This window comes from Halichoeres trimaculatus, unplaced genomic scaffold, assembly GCF_033239565.1.
Source record: "Halichoeres trimaculatus isolate MK-OKI-2021-1 unplaced genomic scaffold, fHalTri1.1 fHalTri1_scaffold_8, whole genome shotgun sequence".
NCBI classification, from domain to species: Eukaryota; Metazoa; Chordata; class Actinopteri; order Labriformes; family Labridae; genus Halichoeres; species Halichoeres trimaculatus.
The window spans coordinates 16519518-16531923 of NW_027437186.1; the positions used below are offsets into that span (position 1 = coordinate 16519518).

General features: G+C 40.3%; 1 protein-coding gene across 6 annotated transcripts in view; it reads left to right on the forward strand.

The window, feature by feature from the left end:
* Positions 1–65: 65 nt before the first annotated feature.
* Positions 66–12406, forward strand: part of itsn1 (intersectin 1 (SH3 domain protein)) — a 51410-nt gene continuing 39069 nt past the window's right edge. For all 6 annotated transcript variants that reach the window (XM_074676379.1, XM_074676380.1, XM_074676382.1 and 3 more), the window contains exons 1-2: positions 66–234; positions 11886–11944. In XM_074676379.1, coding sequence (XP_074532480.1) covers positions 11917–11944 — 28 coding nt within the window. In that variant the 5' untranslated portion in view covers positions 66–234; positions 11886–11916. The remainder of the gene's footprint in view (positions 235–11885; positions 11945–12406) is intronic.

Here is a 12406-nt window from a genome sequence, read left to right on the forward strand (position 1 = left end):
GAGGTTGCACCAAATATCACAAGTATACCCCATTTCTCGCGATACCTCAGCAGCGTTACCCCATTTTCCAGCTGTCCCTCAGTCGATCGGGATTTCAGAACCACGGGAGAGTCGCCGGAAAGGGCTTTGGTGATAAAAGAGCATCTTTGGGGAGGATTTACATCATTTCATGCTTCTATAAGGACGTAACGAGCCTCTTTATCCAACATTTCACGATGGAAACTGAACTATGAGGTAGGAGCAGAGTGTAGTATGTGTGGTGTGAAAGAATGTCCCTGAGCGGGCTGACGTTAGCTTCTCATTGGTTAGCGTCTCTGCTAGCTGCCTTGATACACATTAACGCGGCTTGGTGATCATCATAATAATGACACGATACAGCTTGCGTGAATCAGTCGGTAAACATGATATTAGCCTGCAAAAATGTGACCATCAGTGGCTTGTATAACAAGCTCAGTTCTGTATGTAACTGGAGGAAGATGCAATCCAGCCGCTAGTATCAGTTAGCCAGCATGCTAATGTTAAATCACTGCATCTGCCCTGTCTGCCTGTGACCTGACGCTAACATTGACGGGTGCTGCTTGTGGTTAACCTTGCCTTGCTGCTAGAGGAGAAGATGATGAAGTTCATAAGAGTATCTAGGGTTGACAGCGGCTTTCTCTTTATCAGTTTCTTGGTGTGGCTGGAATTTGCTAACATTAATCCTGATGTTGGTCACAGCTGCTCAGCCTCCTAACCTTCCCTTCAAAACAAACTTGAGGGCGACCGTATTTCTGCTTTGAACCTCAAAAAGCTTGTGGTGATGGAGTAACTCATTACTGGAAGTTCGTGGAATTAGTGCAGGAAGTGATGCTGAATTGACAAACAGTCTTTTCCTGTTGCTGTAATCGCCCTTTCCACGGAAGACTGCGCACACATCTTACATTGGAGGATGTTTAACTTTGGCGTTTTGAATGACCAGACCTGCCAGGTTGGCCCAGAGTGCTAGTTCCCATGGTTACATCGATGCTGAAAGGCCCAGTGAGGGTATTAGTAGAAACAGTGAATGTTGTCTACCATGCCAATACCAGTGTTCTTATGATATATGATTGATTGATGTTATAAGATATGATTTTTGTTGTAGAGAAAAAAAATAAATTAGATGCCTTTTGGTCAAAGACTTGGGTTTAGAAAAGAGACCATATGTAGTTTTCCCTGTGCTGTTTGTACAAATGTCAGTTTTTTGTAAATGTAAACAGGATTATGTTGTAAGTTTAATTCATGCCTTTTGGCTTTTTTATTTCCTTTTCAGATAAATCTAAGTCACTGCTCAATAACTTGCAAAACAACTAAAGTTTGCCTGATGTTTTGTAATATTAAGGTTATTTTTTCTAGCACTACAAATCAGGCAGATCAGTTCGAACCCTTGAGTAAAAATATGATTTCGCACGTTATACTAGGGATGCACGATATTATCAGCACAATATCGGTATCGGCTGATATGTAAATTTCTGCCGATATGCACAGCCGATAAGTTGCTATTCAGTTAGGATTATTATTATTTTCCATCTGAAAAATAAGCTCCTTAAATAAAATGTAGCACTTCATTTATTTGCACTGCAGAGCTCTGTGTCTGTCACCAGGTTGTTACAGTAGCTCTAAAATAATCAAATGCAACTTGGTTATGTTTAAAAATGCATTGTACATTTAAAGTTCATGTGATCTAAAGAAATGATTTTTCTGTATTTCAATACTGAATGTCTTGAGTTTGAAAAAATAATACATTTCTTATTTATGGTAAAATCAAAAGTTTTTTGTCTTGTTTTATGTGTGTTTCTTAAACAAAAAAGACCGTCACAATAAGAGTAACATATAAATTCCAGTACAGGATAGACTTAGCTTTCTTTACAGCGAAAAAAACAAACAAACTTGTGATTATCGATATTGGTATCGTATCGGCCAAAAGGGGTTCTGATATATCGGCATATTGGATATCGGCAAAAATTCAATATCGTGCATCCCTATGTTATACATTTTAGGGTTTTGTGCTTGCTCTTTGGCAACACAATGGATAAGTTAAGAGTTGTCACAGAACTTGAGAAATTGAGAGGTTGAAATTTAAAAAATGAAATCTGAAATTTTCTTGATTGTTGTTGTCAAGATTTTGTCAGATCTGGCAGTGCAACACACACACAACGCTACCTATAAAAGATAATGGTGAAAGGGGTTTACAATCAGGAGTCCTGACAGGGAAAGCAGGACCCTGATGCGAAATAAAGGGGTCATGAGTTCAGAAAAGCTAAGAATCATCTGCCAAGGTATTCTCTAAGAGATTGACTCAAAATAAGCCACTTTTCATTGCAGCAGTGTCTGCTTCAACTGTTGGCCATGATCATTTGCTGATGCCATATCAATGTTGTAGTTCTGCCGATGTCATGTCTTGTCTCTAATGAATAACACACAGAAGTAAAATAGTGGGGTAACATTTTTCTGCTTCTGACCCTTCTTGGTTGTAGGAACAGAGATGAAATGGGGAGAGACAGTGGCAGTGTGTGACAGCCTTCACTGTGTGTTTCCAAGCCATGGCTTTTGCTCTTTTGCAACTCCATGACGAAATGTGAAATATTATGACATTGTGGAGCTCATTGTGTAAGTCATGGCAGAACTTCATTATGCTGCTGTTGTGGAAGTTCATTTTTGTAAGAGACTGGATAATCACACCTAGCCAGCTGTGAGGGGAATCATTTGGAGGGTTTTTGCTGTCTTCAAAGGCCAAGCTCTGTCCAGGATGAGGCTCAGTCTAGGAGTAGCAGTCCTGCACTTCTTCTCTGTGGACCAATTATCCTCGAGATCCAGCTGTGAGGCTCCAAGTCCACAAAATGCATTGTCACTGTCTAAGCAGGATGAACACAGCCTCATCCACTAAGCCTCCAGAAACAAAAAAGAGAGACCATGATGAAATCCTGCAGAAAGGGGACAGAAGCCCTGACAGCAGCTAGCAGCTGTAAGGAAACAGAGGAAGGACACAGAGAAGGATCTGTGAAATTAGAAAACTGCCCTGCAGTGAGGTTTCAAAGGGCAGTGGAAGAAAAGCAGACATACTCTCTCCAGTAGAAACAGGAGGAGGAGAAGGATCATCTCTGATAAAGGGTTGAAAGACATAGGGTGACTAAGCACCTTCGAAGGAGGCCCATCTACTTTAAAAAAGGTTAGACCACAGAACAAGAGAAAGAAAAACCTCAGACCGCACAAAGAGAGAACAAGGAAAAGAAAGTTGGTAAGCCAAAGCTGTTATTAAGATCAAGTCATTTGGTGGGGTTACTTTCAGCAAAGACAGATTTGATGAGAGTTAGGACTCCTTATTGAAGTTAGGTGGTTTGCAAAGAAGGCCTTTTGATCTTCCATTGTGATGGATCAGGGACTGATATCTGCAAAGAAACTTGAAGGAGGACTTGACACAGTTTCTATTGATGAAAAGTGGATCTTCCTGTTTCAGTGAGTGGCAAGTGTAGAGATACAGACTCCCATGGAAGATCAATAATCAAACATTTGAGGAAGGAGGCTTGAGCAAGAGTGTGGCCAACAGTTGGAGTGAATCGCTAAGCATGCTTCTCTCAGAGTCTGTGACAGGACAATATTTCTTGCAGATGGAGTGATTTGCAAAGAGGAAGGAAGAACAATCTTTGTGACTAAAGAGCCTGAAGAGCTGTAAAGAAGTGGAGAACTTTTTTTTGTTTAAAATACACAATATTTTCTCCCAAAATAATTGTATCAAAGTCATTTTTTGTTAAAGGTAATGATGGACTTGTTAATTTTATCATACTGTACAAAGAAGACAAAGTGATTATCCTTCAATTATTCAGTGAACTGTTTATCCCCATCTACCCATCTGTTTTTCACCACCATTAGCTATCCATGCAGGCTGCAAGCACGTCATTACAGAGCAATAAGAAGATGGTGTGATACAGGAAGAGCTGATGGAGAGACCGCAGTAGTAATCCTGTCTGTGTGTGTGTTGGATGGGTGGATGGTTGTCCTGTCAGCTCTCAGGGCCTCACCCTTTGACATCAGTGTGATAAGAATTTGTTTGAGTGAAGGAGAAAGAAGCAGAGCTCAGGGTCAGTGTCAGAGAGTGTGTTAACAGTCAGTGTTTCTTTAGTGTGTGAGTGAGAATGTAGAAGATTTTGCAGTGTGTGAGTGTGAAGGTGTGTTTGAAGAAGAAGGTGTGTGTCAATGCAAATGTGTTTTTTTGTGTGCGGGTGTGTCTAAGAGTGAGAACGCTGATGAGAAGACACTGCTGTTATTCACACTGTCGTCATCATTGTTTAAGCATCCACAAAACACACTTTCAACAAATAAGGACATAGTCTCTTTTCTTTTTTTAAGAGGGACAGATTCAGTTCTCAGTCAAACCTTGGATTGTTTTTCACAATTATACACAATGTTACAGTAGTTATTGAAAAGTGCTTTATGAATAAAATTTACTAGTATTATCTAGGGATGGGGATTTCAACTAATTTCCTAGTCGACTAGTCGCAAATTTTATTTGCGACTAGTCGACTAGTCTATAAGCAAGAAAACTTGCAATTTAATACACATATTGAGTTAAAAGTTTTAAATGCAAATGTGTATCTAGGAGCTTTTTTAGCCCAAACATTCAGGACAAACTGTTAATTTAAATTTTATTGATGTAACAACTGACTGAATAAAGTTGAACAAATTAAAGAGAAATCCATTTCTGATGGGTTTTCCAATGCAATGCATGGCATTTATTATGAATTCTGTTTCAGTATGAAACTTGGATGCAGCAGCATGACAATTCCAAACATACAACATAGTAGCCTAGAATAGAATTTCCCTGAAAACCCCGGCACTTAAAGTGATACTCCGGGATGGAACAAGTTGGGTCCTATCACAAGGTTTAGGGCAGAAATTACCCCTACAGCAGTGTTTTTGTGCAGCAGAAGCCCAGGGCACACGCACCAAACACCCCCTCCCTGCTCCTCAGCCGGTTTCCTCTGCACTCAGACGGGGCCAATTTTTACTTGACCAAAAACACAAATAAACAGACTCCCACCGAAAAAATCCTATATCATTCTGCATTCACTTTTTATTTAGAGAATTTTCAGCGCGTTACTTTCACTCAAAAACACCGCTAAATAAGGCTCTAGTTCTCATCGTGTCTCTTCGTCCTGGCAGACTACCTGCATTTGTTTATATCTGGCACACACTAAGCGGCAAGCGCCTCGTAGCCAGCTGTGGCTCTACAGTGGAGGTAGCACCGTTTTACAACACGATGAGAACTGAACCTTATTTAGCAGTGTTTTTGTGTGAAAGTAACGCACTGAAAATTCTCTAAAAAAAGCGTGAATGCAGACCGATATCAGAGTTTTTCGGTGCACAAAAACAAAGCGAGCTACAGTTGCATCCATATTGGCCATACACACGCAGCTTTGCTTATCAGGAAAAAGCACAGTGCCACCTATCGAAGTAGAGTGAGATGTTCTCAGTCAGAAGTCCAATTCTCTTTTCTGCATGTTTACGCTGACAAGACCAGATCCCCAATGTGAGTTTATGATCGAGCTATAACCTTAGACGTAGGGGTGGGAGAAAAAAAATCGATGCATCGTAGTATCAAGAATTTTTGTTCAACACTTTCAAATTGTAATTTTTATTCTTTTTTTTTCTTTTTTCAAATTTTAATCCTTCATTTTTGTCTTTCTTTACAAGCTGGGTAGGAAAAAAATTGAGATGTTTGAGATATTTGAGATCCCCTAAACAAATTCTAAAAACTGACTCACATGTGATATGCATAGTCTGTACACATCATCGTCATCTTTCGACTTTTCACGTAGTCTGGTTGTAAAAAGAGACTGAAAATCACAAAAATCGTTAATATTGAAAAATCACTACTTAAATTGTATTGGCTCCCCAAAAATCGTGAAAGAATCAAATCAGGAGAAGAGCATATCATATATAGCCCCGGCCCTACTCAGGCGGACTGCCGAATGCATGTTAACACGCTGATTGTTGCATCTGAGAAAGTCGATCCAACCTCTGTTCAAAAGTTGTTTTTCAGGTGACTTTTTCCTGACCTTTCCACTTTAAAGCCTAACACAGCTGGGGCTGTATGGGGAAACTCTTAACTCAACCTGGGTTTGTTTGAGTTCAGATGGATGATATTTTTGCTTTAAAAATCAGCTGTTGTGGCATATTGGAGTAGTGTATTTGGTTTCATGTTCCTGCAGCAAGCCTCAAGTGGAATCTTGAAGAACTGCAGGTTTTAGTGCACAGGCTCTATATTTTTAGACATGCGTTTGCCACTTGCTTCGGTTGTAGAGAAAAAAAAGAAAACAGGAGATACTACACTCTGTCATTACATCAAAGCTTTGTCTGTAAGGCACAAATAATCCAATACAGTAGGTTTGAACACATCAAGTAGGAAAATGTTGTTTCAAGATGGGAAAATAAGAACCTCTTAAAACAACTGAAAGATGTCATTGATCTCAAATTTAGTGGATGGTTATTCCAGTCCAGTGGGGCTGAGGGTGGAGGATGGCAGTGACATAAACTGAACTGTGAGCACCTGTAGGTGATACTCTGTTTTTTAAACAAGACAGCATTTGGTTTATTGACATATCTGGAAGTTCAAATAAGCAAATACCCAGTTCTAACAATACAAATATAAATCTTCCTGTGTAAGTTGTGCAAATACCCTTGGGTAAGAAATTTCTCACCATTTGGCTTGAGTACACCCACATGAGCAGTTTGATTTGTAAGTTACATTTTAAAGCACATCTTCGAGATTTTTCAGCTCCCTCTATATCATCAAAGCTCAGAGGTGTTAAATTTATTTTGAACGTTTTCTTCTTGGACCTCACATCGGGACAGGTGAACAGAGAATTTATTAACGTGTGGGTTTGACGGGTGTGTCGGAGGGGTCTAGGGATGGTACTTTTTAGAGCCCGACCGATATGGGATTATGGGGGCCGATGTCGATACCGATACTGGGGGCAAAAAGAAGCCGATATCCGATATATCGACTGATATCCAATATATTGACTGATATCCGATATGTGCTGATATGTGTAATAAATTCATTGATATACACAGGATAAATACTCTATATGAACACAAATTATGACTAGCTATTAAAAAGTTCCGTCTTCCATTTAATGCATGGAACTAAAATAGATTTTAAGAAACAATGCCGCTGCTTTCGAAACATTCAATAAATACAATTACAACAAAATACATTAAAACATTTTCAAAGATTATTTCAACCAAAACAACAACTGGTGAATTTATAAGCCCAGGTTAATCCTGCATGGCATCATTAAGTGAGGCGCTGTGAAGTAGCCTGATATTAATTAACACACAGAGACAGGAGCGACAGAATCTCTGCGGGGCAAATTTTTTTATAATCGGCTAAATTTTGGCCGATGTTGGTTAATCGGTGTCAGGCTATAATCGGCCCGGCCGATTAATCGACCCGCCCGATTAATCGGCCGGGCTCTAGTACTTTTATAGGTACCAACCAAATTCTGTCAAAAGTACCGGGTACTGATTCACATAAAACCAAAAGGTACCCTGTTTAGGTACCTCCTTGTGGCTGTTAGGAAGTGGTATAGAGTAGGTGATTTTCCATGCTGGACATGTACACAGCATTCAAAGGTTATGTATTGAAGAACAAATATGTTAAATAGAAAAAAATTAGATTTTTACCACACAACACAAAAAAGTACCAAAAATTGGTACTGGTGAGTACCAGTACCAATTGTCAGGTACCAGTTATTAGTACCGTATTGCTTCAAACGTAAAAGGTACCCCTCCCTAGAGGGGTCAGCTTTAAACGAGGGGGAGGGAGGAAGAGAAAGAGAGTCTGAACCCTAATCTGGAGCATGGTCTGAAGCTGCCCTCAGAGTGTGTTTGTGTGTGAGGGGCTTAAACTGGCATCTGCCACTCGCCTTGATAGCAGAGCTACACTCCAGTCACATCCCAGTGCTCCAATTATAGGGACTAATCCCACAAAGACAATGCACATGTATACAGGAAAGTAGGGGACAGTGTCCATCATTACTAATGACGAAAACATTAACACGGATAGAGAAGATGATGGAATCAGTTTTTGTGTGTGTGCTGGTTTTTATTATTTGTTACAACTTCTCTTTCGGCTCAATGACAGATAATTGTTGAAAACGAATTGAACTTGCATTTAGTAATTCCTATACATGTCTAAAGACTGTGTGCTAATAATACCAGCTGGTAGATTGGTTGCTATTCTTGAAGTGTGTTTTCTTTAGTCTGAGATATTTTTGTTAAGTGTCGATCCTTAACAAATGTCACTTTGATTCACAATCAGCTTATTTTCTGGACAGAGCTTTGGCAACCTGACATGATCTCACTCAACTCTGGCAGCATGACAAGTGCTAGTCCTGTTCTGCTGTGCATAATCTTCACCTCAGGATACGACTGTACTCTCTGCTTAGTTCACCACCTAGTTTGAATTGATGTGCTCTGCTCAAAAATGCATTAAATTTATCTAAATGTACCACGCATGACTGCTCATTCTTGTTCCTGTTAAAAGTCAGAGCCTTATCAGTCAGACTGGTTCTGGTTGTTAAATACTTTTCTGTTTGCTTATCGCCACAACCAACTCTTGGAGTAGAGTCTAGTTTTAGATTTTAGTTGCGTCAACTTGAAACTTCCAGACATTTAGATACTTCCAGTGTGGTACAATGTTAGCAACAGCTTTGCTTGTAGACCCCTAACACAGATAGGTAGTGTATGTGAAACAGATTTTCAGAGTGAAACAGCTTTGCTCCATGAGTACTCTATTTTTTAGATTGCCCTTGAAGATGGGTGCAGGGAGTTCATCTGTGAAGGAACAGGAGGATTGTTTCTAAACCTGTGTTTTGGACTAAACATGCTCTGCCCTTGAGCTGCTGTGTGTACAGTGACTCAGCTGGGAGGCACACACCAGGACTCTCTTCATTCATGGCACATATTGATGACTTGCATTGGTGCATTGCAGCCAGGTCAAACCATGTTCTCAGGAAACTACAGAGATGTTTCAAAGCAGTCACCAGGCTTTTGCATTCTAGCCACATGAGGAGTTTTTCGTCTTTCCAAATGGAATCTTTCTGAATGACTTTTCCCAAAACAATAGTATACATGGAAAGGAATATTCCAACCTCTGGTCTACATGTGCCACTGTAATCAAACAGAATAGTCAATGGGGCATGCGCAGAAAAACGTAAACATCACGAGATTTATCAAAGCTGGTGGACCACAGTTTGTTTTTCACGGTGTTGTAATACTCTGTATTGCGAGTTTGTCGTCCGTCCAGCCCTGAAATTACGTTCATTTCTTTCAAAGTTTTGATCGAAAACAAACTTTCCGCAGCAGTCCAGTGCTATTTTTAAAGTTGAGGAACGTCATTTTAAAAGTTGAGAAACGTCTCTAGTTGCGTCTTACGTCATATCTGAGCATGCGCTGAAAGAACAAGTCTTCCTCGCCAGTAGTTGCTGCTACTTGCTGCAGTTTGACACCACGGCAAATATGCGTCAGGTCCTGTTCAGACAACATGAATGAACCAGGGAGAGTTAACAGTTGAACTGTTTTATTTTTGCTTCAATTAATTTTAAAATACAGTGAACCTGTAGTATCAGTACCTGGTATCGATGAGTATTCAGGAGTGAGAACTCGCAAAGGTATCGGTCTGAAAAAAAGTGGTATTGAACATCCCTATCATCAGTGCTATCATGGTATGTGAAATAAGGATGGGTACCTTTCACAACTGAAACAATACAGTACCGGTACTCAATGGTACCAATTTTTGGTACTTTTTTGTATTTATGTGGTCCTAAATATTAATTTGTTCAATCATAGTCTTAGAGTTTTTCAATTTAACATATTTATTCTTCAATATATAACCTTTCAATGCTGTGTTTGTGTCCAGCACGTAAAATCACCTACTTTTCCACTCCCTCACTGTCACAAGGATGCTTTTAGGTACCTAAACATGGTACTGTTTGATTTTACATGAATCAGTACCTTTGATACAATTCACCTAATATCTCATTCGGTACCCATCTCTAATGTGAAATCTCACACCAAAATCCTGTCCTTGCAGGGCGCAGTATGTAAACACCGTGGCATAGTATGGGTGTAAGTTTGTTGTAGAGTTGTGGTGTGTAGATATTGTGTTGTGTTGTTTTCATCACTCTATCTGTGAGAAGTTTGACACAAAAGGAGGACTACTTAGAGTGATTCATGAAATGATACAAACTAAAGTTTGTAGTTCAGCAGTACAACTGCTAACTCGTCGAGATGTTTACTGTAGTCGTAGAAGTGCCTCAGTGTTTTCTCACTGGCAGCCATGAAAGTGTGTGTGTGTGTGTGTGTGTGTGTGTGTGTGTGTGTGTGTGTGTGTGTGTGTGTGTGTGTGTGTGTGTGTGTGTGTGTGTGTGTGTGTGTGTGTGTTTGTGTGTATGTGTGTGTGTGTGTGTGTTTGTGTAGGGTGGGCTTTGTTCGTCTGACCTAGTTAAGCTGGTTACTTTGTCCTCCTGCTCTGATGATAATGAAGTGTGCATACACACACACACACACACACACACACACACACACACACACACACACACACACACACACACACACACACACACAAACTAACGCACACACTATTGCACCCTACAATAGGCCAAGGACAGCTCCCCACTGAAGAAATGTTGACAGTGAAATCATCCACAGCAAATCATGTGTGTCTGTGATTAGGAATAACAATGAAGAACCAGATTTTGATGATCTGAAAGCAGTGGTTTGAGTGAACTGACCCTTTAACTAGTGTAAAAGAACCTGATTTCTGTTTACATCACAGGGGAAAAGTCTCCAACCCCCATATGCACCCACACACCCTCACTGTCGTCTGTCACACTGTGTCAGATTATTACTGTGGGTTGTCTGCCGGCCAAAGACACACAGAGCAGGGAGGCAGGTCTGGATCTGATTAACATACCTCTGCTAGGAGGACACAGGTTTGTTGAACACAGAGATGGATGTGTTATTGTGAGTATGTAGGGCACTGCTTTAAACAGATTAAACTGAGATCAGACATAAACCTTGATTATTACAATTTGAGCTCCTAAGGAAATTATAATCTCTGATCACAATATGCTCTTAATCACAAGGGGGAAATGTTTTCAGATATTGCAGCTTTATTGCTGGGTTTGACTTTCCTTTTATGATCCTTATGTGCCTCCAACATCTTTTAAACCACTTGTTTTTTGGTGCCTTTTCTAATTTGTTCAGTCGGAATAAAATCTGACTTCACAAAGACACCAGTGGGGACTTTTTCTTTTGCTGACACAAGAAGAAACCCTGGTGTACTCTGTGGTCGGCTCCCAAGTGAGAATGTGTGTAAATGAGTGAGTGTGAAGCTGAGTGGGGTTGAAAACAGACAAGTATGCTCAGGCAGGCTGCCCTGCATAAATGAATGTCTGCTGCCCTGTTGACATGCACCAGCATGGCTGACATGGCCCAGTCCCCTGTGGGCTGGCACCAGACTGCAGCAGCAGGCTGTACGTTTGGCAGAGAGTGTGTGTCTTTTTTTAAAAGCTGCTCTACCCCCTACGAAGCACTGCTGTGTATTATTTGAGTTCCCGTTGCACTTTTATCATATTAAAACAAACCTTGAACAGGGAACTATACTTGCTACACATTATGTGATCCTCTTTAATATTCTGTTGATCATCAAGATGTAACGCTGACCTCAATGACTGAAGACAAAGAAACATTTTGTAGGCCACCAGTGAAATACTTCATCATAAAAAGAAATATACAATATGTTGTAGTGTTGCATTATTGAGCAATGAATAGTAAGATTAATATGTGGTTGTCATCTGTTTTAGGTTTTGTGCAGTGCAGAAGACTGAGTGAACCATGGCCCAGTTCCCCACCACATTCACAGGTCAGTATACGTGTACGTGTTGCATGTGAAATGTAAATATTGAGTTGCTGGTGAGACAAACAGAAGACTACAGACAAGTCTATTTTCTTCTCAAATCAGATTCATAAAACAGACAGTCTTCCTAGTTATTAACAAGTAATCAGATCAGATCTGTGTGTCCAGACTCTAAGCCTATCTGGATGGGTTGCTGTGGTAACAATGTAGGCGTCAGTAACCACGTAAGCTGGTGATGCTGCTGTCTAATACAGACTTATGAGAAATGGAGATCTATCATCTGGCCCTCGAGTCACAGCACAGGCCTCACAGACCAGGCAGAAGGGCTGCTCGGAAGCACTGGCCCCTTTTTGGATTTGTTACTTTACAAAAAACATTCTTAGTCTGGTTTAAGTCTCCAGAATGCCCTGAGACATTTTTGGAAATGCATTTACAAAACATATCCAATCCGATTAGCAAGAAATATTT